The sequence below is a fragment of the Carlito syrichta genome, unplaced genomic scaffold (assembly GCF_000164805.1).
Source record: "Carlito syrichta isolate Samal-C Ts95f unplaced genomic scaffold, Tarsius_syrichta-2.0.1 Scaffold305649, whole genome shotgun sequence".
In the NCBI taxonomy this organism is placed as follows: domain Eukaryota; kingdom Metazoa; phylum Chordata; class Mammalia; order Primates; family Tarsiidae; genus Carlito; species Carlito syrichta.
Window position 1 is genome coordinate 457,325 of NW_007249745.1, and position 26,375 is coordinate 483,699.

Sequence of the window (26,375 nt, forward strand, 5' to 3'; positions counted from 1 at the left end):
GCGCCAAGTTGCCCAGGCAGGTCTTGAACCCACAGGCTCAGGCAATCCACTCACCTCAGCCTCCCAAGGCACAGGATTACAGGCTGAGCCACCGAGCCCGGCTCGCTGCCTGTTTCTGAATCATAATCAATGTATATTACCTAATGTGGCCTCCTGGGATACCAGCTCTAGCTGAGGTCCCTACTTTCTGGTTCGGAACCCAAACACCCTCCACCCAGCTGTTCCTGGGTATCATGGTTGGAAGAAAATAGGATTAAAGGCTGCATTAGTCTTAACACCAGCTCATCCTCCCTGGGGGATGAAGGGAAGAGGATTATGGCAGATCCACTTAAGGAGTGCTCAGCAGCTGTTGCTGGGGAAAGGGGTTAGGGGGTAGGAGGAGCCAGGTGTGCCCAGAGGCTAGGAGGCCTAAGTTCTGCTTCCAGCCTTGTGGATAATTTACTAGGAGACCACAGAGAAATGAGTGCTTGTTTACAGGCCCGTTTCCTCATCTGTACACCGGGGGAGTTGGTGTCTTCTTCTTTTTTTTTTTTTGAGTTGGAGTCTCACTCTGTCGCCCAGACTGGAGTGTAGTGGCCACTCCCGGCCACCGCAGCCTCAACCTGCTGGGCTCCGGTGATCCTTCCACCTCAGCCTTCCAAGTAGCTGGAACTACAGGCGCACACTACCACGCCTGGCTAATTTTATATTTATTGTAGAGATGAGGTCTCATCAAGTTGCCCAGGCGGGTCTCGAACCCGCGGACTCAGGCAATCCACTCACCTCGGCCTCCCAAAGTGCTGAGATTACAGACTGAGCCACCGAGCCCGGCCTGGTGTCTTCTAAGTTATGACTGGGATGGAGGACGATGGAGCTGAGCTGAGCCCGGAGGGTCCTGGGGGAAAATACAGAGGCCCGAGGCCCCTTATTCCAGGAAAAGGGCTGTACGAGGTCTGACAATTAAGTTTGCCAGTTTGCCACCATGCGCTTATGTTGGCAGCACTGTACACACAACTTGGTAAGGTTTCATAACCTTGGTATGTCAGTGCCTCACAGCTGTGTTCATGTCGCTATATGGCGGTGTCTTGCTGAGTGGCGTTCATTATTGTTGTATGCTTTTATGTGCTATTGTGAGAATGTTAGAGCTTGAGTTAGAACAACAAACAAAGAGTTTTTTTGTTAGACTTGGCAAGAGTGGAAGTGAAATCAGGGACATGTTAGTCTAAGTTTATAGGGATAATGCTATGAAGAAAATGGCAGTATACAAATGGATTAAATGTTTCTCTGAGGAGAGAGAAAGTGTTATTGATGAAGAGAGATCAGGATAGTCAGTATCGAGCAGAACTAACTAAAATATTGCAAAAATTGGTCAAATTGTGTGTCAAAATCGTTGGCTGACTGTGAGACGCATAGCAGACCAAATAAACATTGATAGAGAGACAGGAAAATCTTGGCATGAGAAAAGTGTGTGCAAAAATGGTCCTGAAGGAGCTCTTGCATCACGACCATGCACCAGCTCACACAGCACTGTCTGTGAGGGGGTTTTTAGCCAGTAAACAAATAACTGTATTGGAACATTCGCCCTATTCACCTGATCTGGCCCCTAATGACTTTTTTCTTTACTGAAGATAAAGGAAATACTGAAAGGAAGACTTTTTTTTTTGAGTTGGTGTCTCACTTTGTTACCCAGGTTGGATTGCAGTGGCATGCTCACAGCCACTGCAGCCTTGACCAGCCGGGCTCAGGTGATCCTTCCGCCTCAGCCTTCCAAATAGCTGGAACCACAGGCGCATGTCGCCACGCCCAGCTAATTTTTTGATTGGTCTTAGAGACAAGGTCTTACCCAGTTGCCCAGGCTCATCTCAAACCCCTGGACTCAGGCGATCCTCCCACCTCTGCCTCCCAACGTGCTGGGATTACAGGCCTGAGCCACAGTGCCCAGCTGAAAGGAAGACATTTTGATGACATTCAGGACATCAAGGACAATATGACAATAGCTCTGATGGACATTCCAAAAAGAGTTCCAAAATTGCTTTGATGGTAGACTAGGTGCTGGTGTAAGTGCATAGCTTCCCAAGGGGAGGGAGTACTTCGAAGGTGGCCATAGTGATATTCAGCAATGAGGTATGCAGCACTTTTTCTAGGAAGAATTCGTGAACTTAATTGTCAGACCTCGTAGAAGCAGCTTATCTGGTTGACCCAGGGAGGGCACAGGAGCCCCTGGGATAAATGACAAGGGCCACATCCTTAGAACCAGCACCCTCTGCTGAAGGCCCTGCCTTAGTCTACATGCTGCCCTCCTTCCCCACTGTCCCTATAGCCAGTCTTCTAATGTACTATGTGATGTGTCCTGTCTGTCCCCTGCTCAAGAACTTTCTATGGCTTACATCACACCATGCAAGTTCCTAGGCCCTTCTAGGTTGCTCCAAATCCTACCAATCCTTCACTTGAGCTTCAGTTTCCCCAGGAAGCGCTTCCTGCATCTACCCTTTGGGTTTTGGCCTCAATCCCACACCCCATCATTCTACCCTCAGCTAGGATATTTCACTTTTTCCACTAAACCCTGGGGCTTGATGGTGAGTTAAAGGGCTTGAGTTCTGACCTTCCTGATGACTTGAATTCCTCCCAGTTTCCAAGGGATCCCTCCCTATCACTAGATGAGCCACTCACTACCTTCTTTCCAGACCATCTCTGGAGAGTCTGCCTGATAAAGTTTCTCCTTAATAAAAAGGATGGTGTGCACCGACTGAGCACTTGCCAAATGCCAGGCAAACTCCTAAACTCCTTATATGCATTATCTCACTTTCCCTTCATGGCAACAGCATGAGAAAAATTCCATTATTCCCATTTCACAGATAAGGGAACTGAGGTCCTAAAAACTGGTAGAGTCTTTGAGGCAGGGTAGTGAGAACAGATTAGGCATAGATAGAGAAATTTTTTGTAGGCAGGTTTTAGGTTTTCAGATATTTTTCTTTTTTTTTTTTTTGAGTTGGAGTCTCACTCTGTCACCCAGACTGGAGTGCAGTGGCTGCTCCCGGCCACAGCAGCCTCGACCTGCTGGGCTCCGGTGATCCTTCCGCCTCAGCCTTCCAAGTAGCTGGAACTACAGGCGCGTGCTGCCACGCCCAGCTAGTTTTTGATTTGTTGTGGAGATGAGGTCTCGCCAAGTTGCCCAAGTAGGTCTTGAACCCACGGGCTCAAGCAATCCATTCACCTCAGCCTTCCAAAGCGCAGGATAACAGGCTGAGCCACCGAGCCCGGCTCAGATATTTTTCTTATTACATTTTTAGTGCAGGCCAGGCTGGCAGAAATGCAGACCTGCCAGCCTACCCCACTCCCTTGGTCAATTAAAAGAAAATCCCTTTAGATGTAAGAATAGGACAGCCCAACCTTTCAGTTGTTGAAGGTGGAGAGCTGAATACTACCCCTTAACTAACCATAGAAATGGTAATAAGACCACTGTTTAGCTCCTGAACTTGTGTATTGAAAAGTCTGAGCTGGGGGGTGTGGTGGCTCATGCCTGTAATCCCAGCACTTTGGGAGGCGGAGGCCAGAGAATTGCCTGAGCCCAGGGGTTCGAGACCAGCCTGGGCAACTTGGCGAGACCTCATCTCTACAATAATAAAAAAAAAATTAGCTGGGTGCCTGTTGTTCCAGATACTTGAAAGGTTGAAGCAGAAGGATCTCCCGAGCCCAGCAGGTCGAGGCTGTGGTGGCCGTCAGTGTGCCACTGCACTCCAGCCTGGGCAACAGAATGAGACTCCAACTCAAAAAAGCCTGGCGAGTCTTCCAGGAAAAGACCACGCCTCCTCCCATCAGAGGTGCAGAGAGATGTCAGTCTTTCCAGAGCATCAGTACCTGTGCCTCATCCTCATTAGCACATGAATAACTAGGTAGTTAGTGCTTCTGCAAAAAAAAAACAAAAAAACCCCGAAAGCATAGTCTTTCTTTTTGAGAGACTCTCCCATGCAAGGGGTTGTAAATCTCCCTGTCTCCCTCTTTTCATCTCACTAATAAACTGTTTTAAAACTATGCTGGCCACTCTGAAAATTATTTTGGGGTCAAGTCAAAGAGCCCATGAGTTTTGTGCCGCACCCCACCCAGCATTAATACTGTGTAAAATACAGCCCTGGAAGCCAAACTACTAGACTTCGACTCTTGCCGCCAGCACTTCTCAGCTGTTGTGACCTTGTGGAACTTATTGCATGTCTCAGAGCCTCAGTATTCTCATCTTAAAAAAAAGGTAGCCGGGCTCAGAGGCCCAGCCTGTAATCCCGCGCCTTGGGAGGCTGAGGTGAGTGGACCGCCTGAGCCCGCGGGTTTGAGACCCGCCTGGGCAACTTGGCGAGACCTCATCTCTACAATAAAAATCAAAAATATTAGCCGGGCATGGTAGCACAAGCCTGTAGTTCCGGCTACTCGGAAGGCTGAGGCGGAAGGATCGCCGGAGCCCAGCAGGTCGAGGCTGCGGTGGCCGGGAGCGGCCACTGCACTCCAGTCTGGGCGACAGAGTGAGACTCCGACTCAAAAAAAAAGAGGTAATAATAGTACTTACCTCACATCACAGTAAATTGGGTGAGGAATGATGAGATAAGAATAATTATTGCCATCAATTATCGAGCCTCTTCTCAGAGTCAAACTCTGCTGGCTGTGTTACTTATTTAATTCTCTCATGGCTTCCTGAGATAGGGATTATTGATTCCATCTTTTTTTTTTGGGAGTCTCACTCTGTTGGCCAGGCTGGAGTGCAGTGAGTGGCACGCTCAAGGCCCCACAGCCTCGGCCTGCTGGGCTCAGGCAATCCTTCCGCCTCAGTCTTCCAAGTAGTTGGAACTACAGGTGTGAGCCACCACACATGGCTCATTTTTTTTTTTTGAGTTGGATCCTCATTCTGTCACCCAGACTGGAGTGCAGTGGCATGCTCCCGGCCACCGCAGCCTCGACCTGCTGGGCTCCGGCGATCCTTCCGTCTCAGCCTTCCAAGTAGCTGGAACTACAGGCACGCGCTACCACGGCCAGCTAACTTTTTTTGATTTATTGTAGAGATGAGGTCTCACCAAGTTGCCCAGGCGGGTCTCAAACCTGTGGGCTCAGGCAATTCACTCACCTCAGCCTCCCAAAGTACAGGATGACAGGCTGAGTCACCGAGCCCTGCCAAGGCTAATTTTTAAATTTATGGTAGAGACCGGTCTCACCAAGTTGTCCACGCTGGTCTTGAATCCCTGGGTTCAGGCAATCGTCTTGCCGTGGCCTCCCAAAGTGCTGGGATTACAGGCTTATTGACCCCATCTTACAGAAGATATATTAAGGTACCAAGAGTTAAGTGATTTGCCTATGGTCGCACAGCTAGTAACTGACTTGTCTTAAATTGTTGTGCCTTTGCTCAGTGGTCTGAGGCTTCCCAGACTTGTCTGCTGCCTGGGCCAGCCGCAGTGACCAGAACCCCAAGCTCAGATCACTCCTGTCTTCTCTCATTCCTGCAGAACTGCCTTGAGACCAGAGCCAGCACCATTAATGTCTCTGTTTCCCTCTGAGGCCTTGGCCCACTGGTTCTGAGCTCTGGCCCCTATACTGCCTCTTGCCAGCTCTGGGCCTCAGTCTTCCTATCTGTGAACAGATACCAGTTAGCTGGAGGGGTAAATCCCTACTCCTAAGGCACTTCCCAGGGAAAAAGGTAAGGCAGTGCCAGGTTGATCCCAGCATGCAACTGGCTCCAGAGGCCAGGCCTCTGTGTAAAAACTAACTCCTCCCACCCACTACTCCCTGGAGAGATGTTTCTCCGAGTTAGGTCTGTGAACCCACTGCATCAGAACTATCATCCAGGGAGCTTGAGGTAGGACTCAGGAATCTACTTTATCTTATTTATTTATTTGAGCCAGGTCTCACTCTGTTGCCCAGGCTGGAGTGTAGTAGCACGATCACGGCTCGACCTCCTGGGCTCATCAGGCGAGCTATCTGTCTCAGCCTCTTGAGTAGCTGGGACTACAGGTAGGTGCCACCATGCCCAGATTATTGTTAAATTTTTTTTGCAGAGACAGTCTAGCTATGTTGTCCAGGCTAGTCTCCAACTCCTAGGCTCAAGCAATCCTCCTGCCCCTCCTTCCCAAATTGCTGGGATTATAGGTATGAACCACCTAGGCTGGCCAGCAATCTACTTTAAATACACTCTCTGGATCATTCCAATCAACACTTAAGAACCAAATACACATCTTTAGGTCTTCACAAGCTCCTGGAAGAGAGACATTTTTAATTTTTACTATACCTCTTTTAATTTTTTTTTTAAATCTTGGGGGGCAGCCATCATTTACTACACTTCTTTTCAGATGCTGAGATTAAGGCTCCCACAAGAGAAACTTTCATAAGGACACACACCTAGTAAAGGAGTCCAGACTCAAATCCAAGTCTCCAGGCTCTGGGCTGGACTCCTTCTCTGCCAGTCTTTATTCACTCAAGATTTACTAGCCAAATCCTGCCGCTTCCAGGAAAAAGACCAATATCTTTTCCATGACCAGTAAGGCCCCAAAGCATCTAACGCCTGCCTCCTCACCCTCTCCCCCTTGCCAACTAGATTCCACTCACACAGGCTCTCTGGCTTCTCCTCAGAGTCAAATTCCTTCCCACTCAGGGCCTTTGCACTAGCAGTTTCCACTGTCAGAACCACTCTTCTCCCAGGATCTTTTTTTTTTTGAGTTGGAGTCTCACTCTGTCACCCAGACTGGAGTGCAGTGGCTGCTCCTGGCCACTGCAGCCTCGACCTGCTGGGCTCCAACGATCCTTCCACGTAGCTGGAACTACAGGCGCGTGCTACCACACTAGGCTAATTTTTTGATTTATTGTAGAGATGAGGTCTCACCAAGTTGCCCAAGGCGGGTCTCAAACCCGCGGGCTCAGGCAATTCATTCACCTCAGCCTCCCAAGGCGTGGGATTACAGGCTGAGCCACCAAGCCCGGCCTCCCAGGATCTTTACATAGTTGTCTCTTTGATTTCATTTGGGTCTCAGCTCCCTGTGACCCCTCCTCAAAGAGAATCTGTTTGTTTTTGAGTCACCCAGGCTAGAGTGTAGTGGCACACTCATGGCCATTACAGCCTTAACCCGCTGGGCTCAGACGATCCTTCCACCTTAGCCTTCCAAATAGCTGGAACTACAGACGTGCGCTACCACGTCAGTTAATAAACCTTTGGTTTATTGTAGAGACGAGGTCTCTCCATATTGCCCAGGCTGGTCTCCAACCCGTGGCCTCAGACAATCCTCTCGCCTCCACCTCCCAAAAGAGGGTTTTCTTGAACACTGTTCTTTTTTTTAAAACCCTTGAAAAATATTTTTTCCCCTTTATTTTATTTTTTACCAACCAAGAAGCACTGAATGACCACCTTTCTTTTTTTTTTTTTGACTTGGAGTCTCACTCTGTTGCTCCAGGCTAGAGTGCAGTGGCACACTCATAGCCACCACAGCATCTACCTGCTGGGCTCGGGTGACCCTTCCACCTCAGCTTTTCAAGTAGCTGGAACTACAGGTGCATGCTATGACACCTGGCTAATTTTTTTGATTTATTTTAGAGACGAGGTTTCGCCAAGTTGCCCGGGCTGGTCATGAAGACCACCTTTCTTAATGCTACCTTTACCCATTCTAATTACTCTCTATCTTCTCTTCTTTCATTTCTTTTATGATGTCATCACTCCATGCAAGCTTTCTGTGGACAAAGTATCATTCTAAGAATTTCATGCATACTACTTAAGCTAATCTCATACTGCCTAGAAGTCTGTTACAGACTGAATGTTTGTGACCCATCTCCAAACTAATATATTCAACAACTAACCTCCATTATGATGTATTTGGAGGTAAGGTCTTTAGGGAATTAAGGCTAAATTAGGTAATTAAGGGTGGGGCTCTGGTCCCATGGGATTAGTGTCCCTTTTTTATTTTTGAGCTGGAGTCTCTCTGTGGTCCAGGCTGGAGTGCAGCGGCATGCTCATGACCACCGCAGCCTTGACCTGCTAGGCTCAGATGATCTCTCCCTCTCAGCCTTCCAAGTAGCTGGAACTACAGGCATGTGCCATCACGCCCAGCTAATTTTTTGATTTATTGTAGAGATGAGGTCTCACCAAATTGTCCAGGCTGGTCCGGAACCCATGGGCTCAGGCAATCCTCTCACCTCAGCCTCCCAAAGTGCTGGGATTATAGGCTTGAGCCACCACGCCCGGCCGGATTAGTGTTCAGAGAGCCAGGACTGTATGCATCCTCTATAACCCAGAACCCTGTTTGGTGACCCAAAGCAAACAGGAGTCAACCTCAGATGCGATTCCAACCCAGGTGTATAGCCTCTGCATCCTCCATAGTGGGAGTCTGTGGGAATGTCCATCAATAACTATTTATTAACCAAAACTGTCCACCTTCACAAAGCCCACCTATCGCTCCAATATCCCACAGTGGGTTCACTATTGTGGTAATGGAGCCTTCCTTGTTTTGCTTCATTCTGGCATAAGAGGAGATGCAGTTTTGCTATCTCCACAGGGATGCAGAGATTCAATTTTCAAAGAGCTTAGACTAGAACCCAGGGGCAGGGATGAGATGAAAAAGGAGGTACCTCAGTCTGTCCATCTCTAAACAAGCAGTCACCACAAAAGCCATGAGAGATCTGGCGAGTTGACGCAACGGCGCAGAGGTGAGCGCTGCTTATCTCCCCCGCCTCTAATCTGGTCAGTTCCCAACCTACTTTTTCAGCCTCAACTCTAGAGGTAGTGACCCCTCCGCACCTAAGCTCCAGCCACAACTCTCAAACTTCCCTACCTCAATATGCAATTCCCTCTGCCTTGGGAGCCCTCTTGCATCCTTCCAATCCCCCCTTCCCTCAGAATACTTAACGGGCAGTAGAGGTAAAGGGCCCCACGGCGCTCTGGGCGTCAGTTTCCTCATCAGTAAAATGGGGTCCCTGAAGTTTGTGGGAGTTTGAATGGCGTTAGGGCCTACAAGACGCGCTGAGGAGGGGCCGGGTGCTGCAGGAACCCTGCGCTCCTCGCTCCCCGCAAGTCTGCATGCCGGCGCCCCCGCCAGACAGGCAGTCCCTGAAGGGCAGGACCCTAGGCTTACTCGTCTCGTGATAAGCCCCCGGAAAATGTGGCCTCGGAGAACGTGGCAAGAAGGAGTGGACGAAGAAAGAGGGAATGAACAAATGAATGGACAGAGGGCCCGAGGCGGGACAAAGGCTTGCAAGATGGCGTTCTTTAGGACCGCGGGAGGGGTGGCCAGGGCCTCGGCCGGGGAGGGGGGCCCCCGGCGCCAAGGACCTTGCTAGGCGGGCCGTGCGTCGGGGACAAAAGCCCGCAACATGGCGGGCTCTAGGACCCCTGGGCCCGCACCGCGCAAGGCCGGCAGCCGCGCTGGCCGAGCCGAGGCGTCTGCAGCAGCGGCCCGCGAGACAGCCGGCGGGTTCTAGGACCTGCTGGGCCCGGAGCTCGCCCGGGGCCGCTCACCGCCCGCCCCGCCCGCGCTGCTCGCGCCGGGCCAACCCAGTCCTTCCCGGGCGCCCACAAGGAAACTGAGGCCAGCTCGGGCTGCGTCCGCGCGGGGCTGTCCAGAGCCCCAGCAGCTGCCTGCTGGAGTTCCTACCTGCTCGGACTTGAGCTGGTTCGCTGGCGTCGGCGTCGGCTTCTCACACGGATGGAGCCCAGGACGCTGCCAGAGAGGGGCCGGCGCTAGGACCCAGCGGGGGGCAGAGGAGGCGGGGCCGGCGGGCAGCGAGCGGAAGTGGAAGGAACCTTTCCCGGCTGGAAGGGAAGGAAAAGTTTAGGGGGGAGCCTCTAGCTGTGGTGGCGGAGAACAACTTGCAAGAGGTCTCTGTGGGTGCTAAGGGGAGGGGACGCCGGACAGGTTGGCGGCATACACCGGGCTAGTGCTAGTCTGGGGCTGGGTCACCGGAAGCGTCTCCAAGAACGAGAAAGTGGGAGAACAGAAGGTCGTGCTCAAGCTTCGTAGTACCTAAATCCTCTTATAGTCCATGTTTCCTTTAACAGCGAGGAGTGGATTTAATGAAGTTTTCCCCATCTGTCTGGGGAAGAGTCTTGGAGGGACCCTCACAAAAAGTGTCACCAAAGTACTGTGGCCAGGCCTGCAAGATATTTTTCCCTCTTCTGCGCCTATTCAACCTGCACCAGAGTTTTACAGCTCTTGCCGGAAGTGTGGCTAAGATAGGGCGTATATTTGCGGCCATGTGACCTTAATAGGCGGAGCCAGAGTCGTTTAGGGCTAGAGCCTGGCACCGGAAATGTCTGTATGAAAAGGCGGCTTGGAGGCGGGACAGGAAGTGCTCCGGAGGCGGAAGTTTCGCGGGGGAAGCTTTTGCACCTAGGACACTTCCTGTTTCCTAGTAACAATAGGAAGTGTCCGCGCTGGGGGTAGTCTCCCGGCTCATGCCAGCTGCGCCCTCTTCCCTCTACCTTCTTCCCCCTTCCCTTTCTCTTTTTCCTCATTTCCCTCCCCCCCACCTCCCGGGAGCCCTGGCTGAGTGTGGGTGTGTGGGAGCGCGAGAGCCCCCCCACAGCCACCCTTTGGGGCGCGCGGCTGCAGTTAGGGTAAGGGTCTCAGTGCGCAGGCGCGCTCCCGTACGCGGTCCCCAACGGACGCGCCCACGGCGGGAACGACAAGGGGCCGCCGGTGCGAGGTAGGGGTCCTAAGAGGAAATTGGCGGACATGAATGAGGTCAGAGCACTTCATTGGAGATTGGTTATGGGAGGGAACTCTTGAGCACAGGGGCTTCGTGAGGTGAGAATTCGGGGAGCAGGCTTAGTGGCGGGGTTTACAGTCGGTGATAGGAGTTGTTATGGGGTCCCATGGGAATGAAGAGTCAACTGGAGAAGGACAAGGTGATGGAGGAGGTATGAGAGGGGCTTTGGAATGAAGACTGCCTCAGTCAGTGGGTTTGCTCTTGTGTAAACTGGGATACCAAGCATCGCAGTGTGTTGTGAGAACTAAGTGACACAGTGAATATACTTAGCAGTCCCTGGCACATGGTAATGCTCAGTATGAGTTGCTGTAGTCATCCTCATCAGTATTAAGAGGCAGAAGAAAAAATGAGAAAGACTGGTGAGGATAAGGTAAGGAGGCACAGGAGAGAAAAAAGGCGAGGAAGTAAAATTCCAACCTGAAATGGGATGGGATTTCCAAGATGGAAGATAGTTTGGGTGGGCTCAGGGGAAGTAGGTAAAGAAAGTGGCCAAGAAAGTCTTTTAGAAAGGAGACCTTGTGACACTGAAAGAACTAGGAGGTGGGGGAGTATGCCAGCCCTTTCCCCGAAGGGTGCCTCTACCCTCTCAAGTTCTCAACTGTCAACTAGAGAAAGCAGTTTTTTCAGTGCTTCTAGGTTACTCTATTTAGCTGAAGGAGGAAGGTTTAGACTTCTCTTATTGAGGTCTGGAAGAGATTCTGGTTTCCATTTAAGATGTCATAGGAAATTTTGTTTGTTTGTTTCAGAGTTGTAAAGAGCAAAGTGTTAGGGACAGAAATATCTTTTGGATCTGATTTGAAGAATGTGATAATAAGTCTATGACCAGAAGTAGGTCGCATCCCTCTACATTTTATTTTGCTTATCTATTTTTTTTTTTTTTTTTTGAGTTGGAGTCTCACTCGGTCGCCCAAACTGGAGTGCAGTGGCCGCTCCCGGCCACCGCAGCCTCGACCTGCTGGGCTCCAGCAATCCTTCTGCCTCAGCCTTCCAAGTAGCTGGAATAACAGGCGCGCGCTACCACGCCCGGCTCATTTTGATTTATTGTAGAGATGAGGTCTTGCTGCCCAGGCGGGTCTCAAATCTGTGGGCTCAGGCAATCCACTCACCTCAGCCTCCCAAAGGCGTGGGATTACAGGCTGAGCCACTGAGTCCCCGAACACTTAAGCCTAGGGGACCTCCCATATTTGTGGAGCTAGTGTACAGGGAGGCCTTAAATGATGGTATCTCCAGGTTAGATTCCTTAGAAAGCAGATCCCTGGACGTTGATTCTCGAGGAGCCTCTCAGAGATCTTAGGTGAACTTGTTCATAGATCCCAGAGTCAACATTGATTTAGGCCTTACTTTTGACCACTGCCCCCTCTTCCTAGGCCTTGGCCTCTCTACCAGAGGAAGATGCTGCTGCCACCTGTCTGTTCCTGAACCTCCAGGTTTCTGCCACATTGCCTCATGGAGGACGTGCCCCACTCATTCAGCTGCTCTGACTGTCAGCGCCACTTTCCTAGCCTTCTGGAATTGTCAAGGCACCAAGAACTGCTCCATCTGTCTTCCAACCAGGACCGTGAGGAAGCTGACAGCATCCCTCGGCCCTACCGCTGTCAGCAGTGTGGGCGGGGCTACCGCCACCCAGGGAGCCTGGTCAACCACCGCCGGACCCACGAGACTGGGCTTTTCCCCTGTACCACCTGTGGCAAGGATTTCACCAATCCCATGGCTCTCAAGAGCCACATGAGGACTCATGCTCCTGAGGGCCACCGCAGGCGCAGGCCCTCACGATATAAGGAAGCTACTCCATGCCTCCAGGGCGAGACAGTGTCCACTGACTCCTGGAACCAGAGGCTTGGCCCTGGGGAAGACTGGGGAAATCAAGCAAAACATACCGAAGAGACACCTGACTGTGAGTCTGGATCTGATCCCAGGGCAGCTCCGGGTACTTGGGAAGATTCACCTACCAGACAAAGAGAAGGCTGGGAAAGCCAGCCAGATCCTGAGGCGGGTACAGAGGGCTGGGGCCCCACCACCAACTCCACCAGAGCCCCACCTCTCCCCACCCCAGCCAGCAGCCTCCTTAGTAATTTGGAACAGTATTTGGCTGAGTCAGTGGTGAATTTCACAGGGGTCCAGGAGCCCACCCAGTCTCCGCCTGCAGAGGAGGAGAGGCGGTACAAGTGCAGCCAATGTGGCAAAACCTATAAGCATGCTGGGAGCCTTACCAACCACCGCCAGAGCCACACTCTGGGCATCTACCCTTGCGCTATCTGCTTCAAGGAGTTCTCTAACCTCATGGCCCTGAAAAACCATTCTCGACTCCATGCCCAGTATCGGCCTTACCACTGTCCCCACTGCCCTCGTGCCTTCCGGCTTCCCCGGGAGCTGCTGGAACACCAGCAGTCCCATGAGGGTGAAAGGCAGGAGCAGCAGTGGGAAGACAAAGGCATGCCCACCACCAATGGGCACATAGATGAGAGCAGCCGGGACCAGATCCTTAGTACACAGATGCTGAATGGCTCCAGGGAGCTCAGCACCTCTGGGGAGCTGGAGGACAATAGCCTGGAAGAATACCGGCCTTTCCGCTGTGGTGACTGTGGCCGTACTTACCGCCATGCTGGGAGCCTCATCAACCATCGAAAGAGCCACCAAACTGGGGTCTATCCCTGCTCAATCTGTTCTAAGCAACTGTTCAATGCAGCTGCCCTCAAAAACCATGTGCGGGCTCATCACAGGCCCCGCCAAGGAGTTGGGGAAGATAGGCAGCTATCCGTGCCACCAGCTTCCCTGCTGCTGTCCGAGACCACCCACAAAGAGAAAGAGGTCCCCACCACCACCCTGGACCATCGGCCCTATAAGTGCAATGAATGTGGTCGAGCTTACCGTCACCGGGGGAGCCTGGTGAACCATCGCCACAGCCATCGGACAGGAGAGTACCAGTGCTCCCTCTGTCCCCGCAAGTACCCTAACCTTATGGCCCTGCGCAACCATGTGCGTGTACATTGCAAGGCTGCTCGTCGAAGTGCAGACCCTAGCCATCTCAAGGTGGAACTTCCACCTGACCCAGTGGAAGCAGAGGCAGCCCCACACACAGATCAGGGACGTGCATGCAAACATGAAGAGGAGGCCACTGATATCTCCCCAGCAGCAGATAGGACAGCACCACAGATCTGTAGCATCTGTGGAATGCTCTTTGAGGACCCTGAGAGCCTCAAACATCATGGCCTGACCCACAGAGCAAAGGAAGGGGAAAATAGCAGGAAAGAGACCGAAGTGTCACCTCCTCGGGCCTTTGCCTGCCGAGACTGTGGAAAGAGCTATCGCCACTCTGGCAGCCTTATTAACCACAGGCAGACCCACCAGACGGGAGACTTCAGTTGTGGGGCTTGTGCCAAGCACTTCCACACTATGGCTGCCATGAAGAACCATTTGCGACGCCACAGTCGGCGGCGAAGCAGACGGCATCGGAAACGAGCTGAGAGTGCCAGGGGTGGGGGAGAAGCCAAACTCCCATCGGAGGGGAACTGGGTTCAGGAATTAGAAGACAATGAGGGCCTGGATTCTTCTCAGAATCCTTCAAGGGAGAGTTCTCGTGGGGCTGAAGGCAACTTGGAGAGTGATAGGAACTATTTGCAGGCTGAATCTCAAGGGGTCAAATGTGGGCTTGAGAGTGATGAGGCGTATTTCCAGGATGACAAAGAGAACAGAAGCACTGAGGAAGAACTGGAAAGGAAGGAGGTCTGTTTCCTAGACAACTTGAACATCCCAGGTGATGAAGGAGACAATGGAACTCACTTTTGCGATGGCCTCACTGGGGTGGACAAAGACCAGAAACCAACCACTGGCCAGCCCAACTCCTCTTCCCACTCTGCCAAAGCTGTCACTAGCAGGCAGGCTGAGGTCACTCACACATGTTCTGACTGCGGGCATTCTTTCCCCCATGCAACTGGTCTGCTGAGCCACAAGCCATGCCACCCACCAGGCATTTATCAGTGCTCCCTCTGCCCAAAGGAGTTTGACTCTCTGCCTGCCCTTCGCAGCCACTTCCAGAACCACGGACCTGGGGAGGCAGCCTCAGCACAGCCTTTCCTCTGCTGCCTCTGTGGTATGATCTTCCCCGGCCGAGCTGGCTACAGGCTTCACCGGCGCCAGGCTCACAATTCCTCTGGCATAACTGAGGGCTCAGAGGAGGAGGGGGAAGAGGAAGGAGCTACAGAGGCGGCCTCTATCCACAGCCCACCCCTGCAGCTCTCGGAAGCAGAGCTGCTAAATCAACTGCAGCGGGAGGTGGAGGCACTGGATGGAGCAGGTTACGGGCACATCTGTGGCTGCTGTGGTCAGACCTATGATGACCTGGGGAGCCTGGAGCGTCACCACCAAAGTCAGAGTTCTGGGACTCCCACAGACAGGGCTCCCAGCCCCTTGGGGGCATCAAGTGATGCCACAGAGATGGTCACAGATGGTGTTTCAGAGGGCATAGTGACCTCTGTCTCTGGAGAGGGTAGAGACACAAAGACCGAAGAGGGAGCAGGCACTACAGTGGCAGACAGCTTCTGTATGCAGGGTGGTGAAAGTTTGCTAGAGGCTCAGCCCCGCCCCTTCCGCTGCAACCAGTGTGGCAAGACCTATCGCCATGGGGGCAGCCTGGTGAACCACCGCAAGATCCACCAGACTGGAGACTTCATCTGCGCTGTCTGCTCCCGCTGCTACCCCAACCTAGCTGCCTACCGTAATCATCTGCGGAACCACCCTCGTTGCAAAGGGTCTGAGCCCCAAATAGGGCCCATCACAGAGGCAAGAGGCAGCAGTGAGCCCCAGGACATGGCAGAGAAGGGGCCAGAACAGGCAGAAGTGGAGAAGCTGCAGGAAGAACTTAAAGTGGAGCCCCTGGAGGAGGTGGCAGGGGTGAAGGAAGAGGTGTGGGAGGAAACCACCGTGAAGGGAGAGGACTTAGAGCCAAGGCTGGAGACTGCAGAGAAGGGCTGCCAGACCGAGGCCAGCTCTGAGCGGCCTTTCAGTTGTGAGGTATGCGGCCGCTCCTACAAGCACGCTGGCAGCCTCATCAACCACCGGCAGAGCCACCAGACTGGCCACTTCGGCTGCCAGGCCTGCTCCAAGGGCTTCTCAAACCTCATGTCGCTCAAGAATCACCGGCGCATCCATGCAGATCCCCGACGTTTCCGCTGCAGTGAATGTGGGAAGGCCTTCCGCCTGCGGAAGCAGTTGGCTAGCCACCAGCGGGTCCACGTTGAGCGGCGTTCAACTGGAGGTACCCGAAAGCTGACTCGGGAAGATCGGCCCTTCCGGTGTGGACAGTGTGGGAGGACCTACCGCCATGCGGGCAGCCTCCTGAACCACCGACGCAGCCATGAGACAGGCCAGTACAGCTGCCCCACCTGCCCTAAGACCTATTCCAACCGCATGGCTCTGAAGGACCATCAGAGGCTGCACTCTGAGAGTCGGCGGCGGCGTGCTGGACGGTCCCGGCGGTTAGCTGTGCGCTGTGCCCTCTGTGGCCGTGGCTTCCCTGGCCGGGGATCTTTGGAGCGGCACCTGCGGGAGCACGAGGAGGAGTCAGAAAGGGAGCTGGCTGATGGCCAGGGAGGCCCAAATGGCACAGAGGGCAGTGAGGGGAACTTGGCTGATGACCAGGGGCTAGAGGGCCGATCAGGTGGTGTTGAGTCAGTACCCCAGCTGGAGGACGGAGCCATGAGGCTAGGGGAGCACAGTCAGAGCCTTGTTAGGGCAGCAGGTTTGGAAGCCACAGAGCCACTGTCCTGGAGCATGGGAAAGACAGATGGGTGGCAAGGAAATGGGGCACTGGTGAACCACAATGGAGGTTGGGTTCCTCAGGGTCAAGTACAGACTAAGCCAGATGAGTCAGACAGTGTCCCTAGGAGTCCTTGTCACTTTGGTGTCAGCCAGTCCAATGGACCTAGTCTGAGTCACATGGATTGCTGGGACAATGGGGGCAACAGCGCTCAGCTCCAGTCAGAGAGTCACTCCTCTTCCTGCAGTCAGTGTGGCAAGACTTACTGCCCATCGGATGGCCTCTTAAACCAACATAACACCCACAAGACAGACCGACACTATTGCCTGCTTTGCTCCAAGGAGTTCTTGAATCCTGTGGCCACTAAGAGCCACAGCCACAACCACATAGATGCCCAGACCTTTGCCTGCCCTGATTGTGGCAAGGCCTTTCAGTCCCACTACGAACTAGCCAGCCACCTGCAGACTCATGCCAGGAGCCACAGTCAGGTGCCAGCACAGATAGAGGCGGCCAGAGGTCCCAAAGCTGGGACTGTGGAGGATGAAGTGGCTCTCCTTGGTCAAGGGAGAGCCCAGGAGGCCCCATCAGAAGCCCCCAGAGCCTTAGGAGAGAATGCTGAGAGAGCTAGTGGAGGGCAAGGAGTAAAGTCCATGGTGGCTGAAGACAAGGAGCGGCCCTTCCGCTGTGCCCAGTGTGGGCGTTCCTACCGCCATGCTGGCAGCCTGCTGAACCACCAGAAAGCCCACACCACTGGACTGTATCCTTGTTCCCTCTGCCCCAAACTTCTGCCCAACCTGCTGTCTCTTAAGAACCATGGCAGGACCCACACGGACCCCAAGCGCCACCGCTGCAGCATCTGTGGCAAGGCCTTCAGGACAGCTGCCCGGTTGGAGGGCCACGGGCGGGTCCATGCACCCCGGGAAGGGCCTTTCACCTGTCCTCATTGTCCCCGCCGCTTCCGCCGCCGAATCAGCTTCCTGCAGCATCAGCAGCAGCACCAGGAGGAATGGACAGTGGCCAGCTCTGGTATGGGTGCTTGAACGGGCTCAGGCAGAGGACTGAAGGGTCCAGAGGGAGGTGGCACACAGTGGTGGGTGAAATCAGGCCCCAGGGTGGTTGGGGGAGCAAGGAGTGAGAGGAGAGAGCCATGGGAATTCCAAGAGGTGGGTGGAGGCTTGGGTTTGGCATGAGAAGACTAGTTTGAGGATGCAGCCTTTTGAGCAGCTGAGATCTGCACCCCCAGGACAGATAGCATGGCGGGTTTGGGCAGTGCAAGGTGGGAGTAATGGTCAGGGGCGGAGGCAGAAGTCTTCTCTGCTGTGCTTTAGCCAAAGAGGAGTGGTCCTTTTGGTGGGGGTGTGAGGGGAGAGGTGGCTGGGTACCATCTGGCTGCCACATCTAGAAATCCTGCTGATTCAGCCAGTAAAGTAATGATTTCCAGAGAAAAAGATAAAGCCATTGATTTGGTCTAGGTTCCATTCTTTCCTGGAGCAGGCTGGGAGCCAGGGAATGAAGAATGGGGCATGGGCTTTATGGCTTCGCTGCTGACTTGGCCACTGAAACTGGGTCACTGGTTGGCATCCAACTCCCTGCCTTCTTTGCCTACGCCTTGTCTCTTTGCCTTCCTCCTTTTCTTGAAAACTACACATCTAGTTCTTTCCTGTCAGTACTGTCCCCATCTTGTCTCCCCTCTGTCCAACCCCTTTCTTCCTCTGGTACATATGCCCTTTTCAGGATCCAAACACACCACCTTTTCCGCCCGCGCACCCCCCCCCACACACACACATATACACATTTAACTAGAGGACTGAGTCACAGGTAATTGTTTCCTTGAAGCCCAGGCCCAGCTGTAGCAACAACAGTCATTAACCCCTATCTCATATCCTCAATCAAAGGGGATCTCTAGCATCACCTCCACCCAGCTCTGTTGGAGGATGAAGGTGTGGAGGAGTGGGGTAGCCTGTTCCCTCAGCTAGCCCTGGGCTTTCCTTCTCCACCTCCTCTATGAGAGGAGGACCCATTCCATCTAGTGGCCACCAATGGGTGTCCCTGAGATGGTGGGGAAGGAGGGGATGGTGGGTGAGAGTCCCCTAAGAGCTGAAGGGATGACTTTCAGGATAAAAGATTTGTGACCTCGAAGGAAATGAGTGAGGAGCCAGTTAGCCAGGGCTGAGAAAAATCATTGGGAATCCTAGGTAGGATTCTTGGGTTCTGATATGGACCTCTGTGGGCATGGGTGTGGGGGGATGGCCTGCAGGGCTGGGGGGGAGTACAGGCTGTGTGGGTAGAGCCTGCCCCTCAGTCAGTGTCTTTCTCTCTCCCCAGGAGCCCCAGTGACACCAGCAGCAGGCAGAGGGGACTTGTCATTGCCCCCTCCACCGACCCCCACAACCCCGCTCTCGGACCCTTCACCCCAGTGGCCTGCAGACCTCAGCTTCTCTCTCTGAACTTCAAGTCTCCAAAGATCAGGATATTGGGGAGTGGGGGTGTGGGCAGGGAGGGGCCTGATCTCCATGTTTTGCTCAGGAGTAGTTTGGGCATCCCCATCTTTCTCCTCTCCCCCTGTGAAGAGGACCCAGATCTGGCTTCTTTACTAAGAAGGGTTGGGGTGTTCTCATGTCCCTGTCCTTGAAGGACCTCCTTCCCCCAGCTTTTGTCACCATGCTCTTCCTAGTGCCACCCTCCACCAAGATGACTGGCTACCCTCACCAGCCAGATTCCAGCAACAGGAAGAGGCAGATAGCACCATGGGTGGGAATGTTGCCTACGGAAGGGGAGCTTTTTGCTACAATTTGTAACTTATTTTCTAAAGTCTATTTTATAACAATTTATTTAAGTTTTAAAAAAAGGAAAATTGCTCCCCCCCAAAAAAAGAAATTCTCAAAACATGTGGCTGGCGTGATTATATCTGAGAGGGTGAAGGGTAGAGAAAGTTGGGGACGCCTGTGTCAGAGAGCAGAGCTGGGTGTGGGAGCATCCACAGGCGACATCCCTGTCCTGCAGGGTGAGGAGTGGGGGCATCGGCTGGTCCTGGGCACGTTTCTTCCCACAGCCAACTGGGCTTTTGGGCCTCCCAGTCCTTGGAGCCACACAGGTGGGAGGATGAGCAGGGACAGTGATGCGGGAATTGCCTCTTGTGTTCTCGCATCCTGCGGACAGCTGAGTCACCTGTCAGCAGCTGGCTGGTTGGCCTGTCGGAGAGGAAGGGAGGGCAGGGTTGGCCTCATCCTCATGCCTTTGCTCCCTCCCTCGACGGAGTAGGATCTATCTTGGCCCCCATGACCGATGAAAATACTGAGGCTCAAAGGTTGAGAGGCCTGCTCCAAGTCACGTGATGAACCACCAGAATTTGAATCCAAAGTGGGTCTGTCCATTGCTCCACCCCACCCCGGGCAGCTAGAGGTGGGTCAGAGCAGCACTTTCCCTCAATGGAGAGAGAAAGGGCTTGGCAGGGAGGCCCCAGGTCCACATACTCATGTTGGTCAGGCAGATTTCTGTCTCAGCCTCGGGCTGTGGCTCCTCGGCGAAGTAGACTTGCCAGTCCAAACTGCTGACCCAGTCCTCGTAGGCGGGAAGTGCAGTGAAGACTGCTGGCCTGGCAGGGCCCTGGCAGGCATCTCCAAAGCTATGTAGCCCAGCTAGGAACCATGTGCCCCTCACCTCATGTACCAGTGGCGCCCCAGACAGGCCCTGTCGGGTCAGATGACACTGTGTGACTTCTTCCTTTTGGGCAGCAGTTGGGGGCGACAGAGGGGCTAGGGGCTGAAGCTCTGGCTGTTTGGCAAAAAGGCCTCCTAGTTTCAGGTGAGAGGCAGGGCAGGAAGCCAAGCCTGGCAGAATGTCTGTCCTTGAGCTATAGGGTGAGGAGATGCCAGGGGTCAGTTGGTACAGTGTGGGGAACTGGGGCTCACCTCACAGTGGGGCAGCTCACCCACAGCACTGGTACACACCATTCCTGGCAGAATGGGACTGCCATAGCCCCCGGGGCCTTTGTGCAACCGGTTGCAGGCCCTAGGCCCCAGGAGGGTCACAGGCACGGTCTGGGGTGAGGTGAAAAGACCTAGGGCAAGGGAAAAGACCTAGCTGCCCCAGCAGCCTTTAGGCTGGATGGATAGCTGCCTACGGCCCCGGGCCTACATACCTGCTTCTTGGTGGGCCAGCCCCAGGATCCAGCCGTGCTCCCCATCAGGCAGATGGTGGTCGGCATAGGGCAGGCAGAGGGGCCGCAGGCTGGGACCCAGCGTCACAGGCTGGGCCAGCAGGAGGAGGGCCACATCGTAGCCCCCCTCCGGGTGCGTATAAGCCCCATGCAAGATGAGTTGCTTTAGGCCCCGTTCCTCTGGTTCCTCAGTCCCCAGCCCTACACTCCATTCCTCTGGGGTCTGGCGCCTGTGCAGAGGCAATACAGACAGTCACACTGGCTGACAGGCTGCCAGCAGGGGCAGGGGTACAAAGGAGAGGGATACAAGGCTCACCCAATGAAGCAGTGGGCAGCAGTCAGCACCACCTCCTCTGACACCAGGGCTCCACCACAGGCCAGCTTCCCTTGGTGCTTCAGCCTGGCATCCCAGGGCCATGGGGAAGGGGCTCCTGCCTGGGGACCTTCTCTCCTCAAGGATCCACAGGCTGAAACAGATGGATTATGTCATCTGATTTCTTGTTAAGTGCTCACTGTGTGCCAGGCCCTGTGCTAAGTACTTCCTGCTTTCTATCAAATCCTCACATCTTTTTTTGATTTTTACTTATTTTTTTTGAGTTGGGTTGTCTGTTGCCCAGACTGGAGTGTAGTGACATGATCATGGCTCACTGCAGCCTTGACCTCCTGGGCGCAGGCGATCCTTTTGCCTCAGCCTTCCTAGTAGCTGGGACTACAGGCATGTGCCCCGTGCCCAGCGAATTATTTTTTATTTTGGAATCGGAGTTTTACTCTGTCGCCCAGGCTGGAGGGCAGTGGCATGCTTCTGGCCACCACAGCCTTGACCTGCTGGGCTTAGGCAGTCCTTCTGCCTCAGCCTTCCAAGTAGCTGGAACTACAGGTGCGCACCACCATGCCCAGCTAATTTTTTTTTTTAATTGTAGAGATAAGTTCTCACCAAATTGCCCAGGCTGGTCTTGAACCCCTGGGCTCAGGAAGTCCTCTTGCCTTGACCTCCCAAAGTGCTGGGATTACAGGCTGAAACACTGCACCCAGCCTCTTTTTTTTCCCCCCTCTCTCATGGAGATGAGGTCTCGCTGTGTTGCCCAAGCTGGTCTCAGACTCTTGGGCTCAAACAGTTCTCCTGCCTCAGCCTCCCAAAATGCTAGGATTACAAGTGTGAGACACCACACCAGGCTGGTTTTTTGTAGAGATCTCACTCTGTTACCCAGACTGGAGTGCAGTGGTGTGATCATAGCTCACTGTAGCCTTGAACTCCTAGGCTCAAGTGATCCTTCTTCCTCAGCCTCCTCAGTAGCTGGCAGCTGGGACTACAGGTGTGCACTACCATGCCTGTTTTTGTTTTGGTTTTTTTTCTTTTTTTTTGGTGGCGATGGAGGTCTCACTATGTTGCCCAGGCTGCTCTTGAATTTCTGGCCTCCAGCAATCCTGCCTCACTATATCTTTCTTTCTTTTTTTTTTTTTTTTTTTGACTCAGGGTCTCAGTCTGTCACCCAGGCTGGAATGCAGTGGCGTAATCACAGCCTCAATCTCCTGGGGTGATCCTTCCACTTCAGCCTCCTGAGTAGCTGGGACAGCAGGCAGGCACCACCATGCCCGGCTTTTTTGTTTTGTAGAGACAAGTCTCATTGTGTTGCCTAGGCTGGTCTTGAAGTCCTGGGCTGAACCAATTCTCCTGCCTCTGCCAGCCTCCCAAAGTGTTGAGATTACAGGCGTGAGCCACCACAACTAGCCACAGTATCTTTTTTTTTTTTTTTTTTTTTTTTTGAGTAGGGAATCTCACTTTTTCACCCAGGCTGGAGTGCAGTAGCACGCTCAGCCACTGCAGCCTCGACCTGCTGGGCTCAGGTAATCCTTCCACTTCAGCCTTCCAAGTAGCTGAAACCACAGGCGCATGCCACCACATTCTGCTAATTTTTTTATTTATTGTAGAGACGAGATCGCGCCACGTTGCCCAGGCTAGTCTCAAACCTCTGGACTCAGTCAATCCTCTTGCCTTGGCCTCCCAAAGTTCTGGTATTACAGGCGTGAACCACCATACATGGCCATAGTTTATCTGTTTAAATTGAATTTTGTTATCCTCATTATTGGAGGTAACCAAGTTTCAGAGAGGTTAAGTGACTTTAGCTCTGTAACCACAAACAAGTAGCTGATTTGGGATTCAAAACCCTGGGTCTGAGCTTTTTTTTTGAGTTGGAGTCTCACTCTGTCGCCCAGACTGGAGTGCAGTGGCCACTCCCGGCCACCGCAACCTCGACCCGCTGGGCTCTGGCGATCCTTCCGCCTCAGTCTTCCGTGTAGCTACCACGCCCAGCTAATTTTTTGATTTATTGTAGAGATGAGGTCTCGCTGCCCAGGTGAGTCTCGACCCCGCGGGCTCAGGCAATTCACTCACCTCAGCCTCCCAAAGGCGTGGGATTACAGACTGAGCCACCGAACCCGGTGGGTCTGAGCTTTTAACCCTGGTGATCTAACAGGCCCCCCCAGCTCAGCCTCATGGGAATGGCTCACTTATCACTCCCCCACTCCACCCTGCAGGCTGGGACTGGCTCTAGTATTTCTGGCACATTAGTGTTTCTCTTACCATCAAGACATAACTTCCGTCCCAGGGAATTATTTTGCATTTGATTTGCATGTCAGTCATTTTATGGCAGACCTACCCTGCCCAGTCTCCTTGGGTCCCTGCCTGGAAGCTTGCAGCTTCCCCCAGAAACCTTCAGTCAGGTCTCAGAATCCTCCTCTTACCTAGACTTCAAATCTGGAAAGTTCCAAAGTGGCTAAGCCTCTCAGCCCTGATGGGGCTATTCCTATCCCAGGGGCTGAAATGTGCCTGAAAAGCCCCCCAGTTAGCCTGGGCAGTGTGTGGGTGCCCTGCATCAATTCTCTATTCTGAACAGATGTTTGTTTCACTGTGGCTTCCATCGGCTGCCCAGAAATTCTCATGCAGATCTGGGTGTCCCCAAACGTCCCACTCCCAACACCTCCTTCTCATACCTACACAGCTGTCCTCGTCACTAATCGCCGGGGTCTCTGGATTCTGGACCAGGAAAGCTGCCCCCTGGGCTTGAGCCTGCAGCCAGGAACTGTAAGCAGCCGTGTTGGTCAGCAGTACAGGAGTGTCCTCCTGGGCACAGCTTGAGGCAAAGCTGATGATCCCAGCCTGAACCCAGTGTCCATCGGGCTCGCGACACAGCACAGGGCCCCCGGAATCTCCCTGAAGCCAGGCATCAGAGCCAAGGACAGATACCTGAGACCCTCTGACTGCAGCCCTTCCATCCTTCCACATCGGTCAAGCCCCCAGCCCATGGCTAGGTCCCCTCCCCGTCTCCTACCCATCAGACCTGACAGGGCCCCTGCACCCCGGGCTGGGCACCCCCACACAGCATCCCAGGCCTGGCTGGGCTGGCCAGCGGTCGCTGGTGCAGCCTGTTGTAAAGACAGTTACACGTGGGGCGGCTGATGAGACGCAGGCGCAGATTCCGTAGGGTCCCGGGAGCTGGTAAAAGAGATGAGTTGGAGCCAGAGTTGGCTGTGGGAAGCAAGTGAGATTGGGAGCTGGAGCAGCTGGGAGCTAAGACTAACCTTGGGCAAGCAGACTGCCTTTCTGGGCTTCAGTCTGGGGCAGCACTTACCATCACTGGTATCCTGATCCCAGCCAGTGGCCCAGCAAGAGGTTCCAAATGGGAAGCGATGTGCAGGCTGGGGCAGGCAGAGGGGTGTGTGGGCTGTGGAGTGGGCAAGCCGCAGCAGGGCCAGGTCTGAGCCCTGGCTGTAGTGGTTATAGGCCCTGGGTAACTGCAGGGCACTCACCCTCACCTCCTCAGCCCTCGGGCTCAGCCCCTCACGCTGCAGAGAACTCAGAACAACTGACCATGAGTTCAATTCCAACGCTGCCGCCCTGGAGAGGGAGGGACAAGGCCAAGGCTGGTGAGCACAGGGGGAGACAGAAACACCATGGGAGACAGCAGGTATGTGGAAGGTAGGCAGACAACAGTTCATGGCTTTAAACAAGGTCCTTCCCTTCCCTCCCCTCAACTTCTGTTTTCTCATTTGTAAAGCTACTACCATGAAAGGTTGTTGTTAACGTTAACTTGACAATATGTAGCAGATTTTCAATAAATGGCACTTTATTCTTATTGTAGGGGCAGGAATCAGTTTTTTTGTTTTTTTTGAGTCAGGGTGTCACTCTGTCACCCAGACTGGACTGCAGTGGCATGATCATAGCTCACTGCAGCCTCAACCTCCTGGGCTCAGGTGATCCTTTTGCCTCAGCCTCTCAAGTAGCCAGGACTATAGGTGTGCACCACCACACCAGCTAATTTTTAAAAATTTTTGTAGAGAAGGGTCTTGCTGTGTTGCCCAGGTGGGTCTCAAACTCCTGAGCTCAAGCAAGTCTCTCACCTCAGCCTCCAAAAGTGTTGGGATTACAGGTGTGAGGCACTGTACCCAGCTAGAGACTGGTCTTGTCAGTCTTGGGGACAAACTGTCCACCCACCCCCAAAGCCAGAGACCCTACCTAGCCCCAACCATGACTTACTTGTCAAAACAGTGGGCAGCAGTTAGGACCCAGCTGTCTGCCACAAGGGAGCCACTGCAGATATGGACTCCCTGCCTCCTCACACTGGCCTGCCAGGGCCACTCGCCAGGAACTGTGTTGCCCTCCTGAGGCTCGGGGGGGCCAGGGCCACGCTGCCCACAGGCTGTGGAGAGGGGTGGGTCATGCTGACAGCAGACCCCTGTCCTGACCTCACTCCAGACCGATCCAGACCCAAGTAAGGCCCAGGCCCCATGTCCCTCGAGCTTACCACGTTGAGTTGCTTGAAGACCTGGGAAGAGAGAGAAGCAGGTGAGACTTGGGGGAGGGGGCGGGCCCTGGCTCCTTGCCTGTGACTCTATGGCTGCCTCACCAGCCCCTCCCAGAATGAAAATATTTATACGAGGCCGAGAAACAGCTTTTATGGGAACCTATTCAGAGTGTGCACTCAGTAATTAATTATCCTCCTTCAGCTGTGCTCAGCACTCCTGGGCCTGAGGAACAGGGCCTAGGGTTCAGTTTGGGACTGGGCCAGCCCTCCTCCAGGCTTCAGAACCCCCGACTCCTGCCCCCGCCACTGAGTCAGGGAGGCGGCCTGTGTGTATGCAGAGCATTAGCTTAATTGTCCCTTCAGCCATGGAGGCCTAAGAGGAAGGATTAGAGGGTTGCATCTTGTCCATGTGGGGAGGGCCCCAAGAAATCGAGACTTATCTCACCCCTGTTCAAGACTCAGACGCCCCCACCTTCCCAAGACTGCCCAAGATCCTACCAAAGGGCCCCTGCTTTGTCTTTTCCCCATCACAGTCACACACAAACTCCTACTAAACATCTGAGCCAGGAGAGACAGGACATGGGAAGGATGTAAAAAAAAAAAAAAAGGGAGACTGTTTGGGCGCACTGGCTCACACCTGTACCCTCAGCACTTAGGGAGGCCAGGGCGAGAGGATTGCCCGAGCCCAGGAGTTCAAGACCAGCATGGGCAACATGGTGAGACCTTGTTTCTACAATAAATCAGCTGGGCATAGTGGTGCACACCTGTAGTCCCAGCTACTTAGAAGGCCGAGGTGGAAGGATCTCTTGAGCCCAGCAGGTCAAGGCTGTAGTGTCTATGATCGTGCCACTGCACTCCAGCCTGGGTGACAGAGTGAGACTCTGACTCAAGAAAAAAAAAGGAGCCGGGCTGGGTGGCTCAGCCTGTAATCCCGCGCCTTTGGGAGGCTGAGGTGAGT

General features: G+C 53.6%; 3 protein-coding genes across 4 annotated transcripts in view; 1 reads left to right on the forward strand and 2 right to left on the reverse strand.

Annotated features, from left to right (window-relative positions):
* Window positions 1-10,612, reverse strand: part of ZNF668 (zinc finger protein 668) — a 14,393-nt gene extending 3,781 nt beyond the window's left edge. Inside the window, exon 1 of one of the 2 annotated variants that reach the window (XM_008062046.2) lies at window positions 9,588-10,612. Coding sequence is in view for 1 of the 2 variants with exons in the window: in XM_008062045.1 (XP_008060236.1) it covers window positions 8,695-8,894 (200 nt within the window). In the remaining variant the exon portion in view is untranslated. Of the gene's footprint in view, window positions 1-8,694; window positions 9,430-9,587 lie in introns of those variants that run through there. The other variant, XM_008062045.1, reaches the window with a different exon arrangement.
* Window positions 10,613-19,342, forward strand: ZNF646 (zinc finger protein 646). The gene is made up of 3 exons (XM_008062047.2): window positions 10,613-10,676; window positions 12,129-17,482; window positions 18,782-19,342. Exons 1-3 carry the CDS (start codon window positions 10,672-10,674, stop codon window positions 18,901-18,903), a joined length of 5,481 nt encoding a protein of 1,826 aa, XP_008060238.2. The 5' UTR covers window positions 10,613-10,671; the 3' UTR covers window positions 18,904-19,342.
* A 510-nt stretch (window positions 19,343-19,852) lies between these two features.
* Window positions 19,853-26,375, reverse strand: part of PRSS53 (protease, serine 53) — a 7,236-nt gene continuing 713 nt past the window's right edge. The window contains exons 2-10 of the mRNA XM_008062067.1: window positions 25,418-25,438; window positions 25,150-25,312; window positions 24,245-24,510; window positions 23,954-24,108; window positions 23,607-23,826; window positions 20,932-21,082; window positions 20,598-20,845; window positions 20,368-20,516; window positions 19,853-20,146 (exon numbers count right to left, since the gene is read on the reverse strand). Coding sequence (XP_008060258.1) covers window positions 19,853-20,146; window positions 20,368-20,516; window positions 20,598-20,845; window positions 20,932-21,082; window positions 23,607-23,826; window positions 23,954-24,108; window positions 24,245-24,510; window positions 25,150-25,312; window positions 25,418-25,438 — 1,667 coding nt within the window. The remainder of the gene's footprint in view (window positions 20,147-20,367; window positions 20,517-20,597; window positions 20,846-20,931; window positions 21,083-23,606; window positions 23,827-23,953; window positions 24,109-24,244; window positions 24,511-25,149; window positions 25,313-25,417; window positions 25,439-26,375) is intronic.

Coding starts and splice junctions, on each gene's coding strand:
- ZNF646 (XM_008062047.2), top strand. Junction 17,483..18,781: donor ATGGACAGTGGCCAGCTCTG/GTATGGGTGCTT, acceptor CTCTCTCCCCAG/GAGCCCCAGTGACACCAGCA.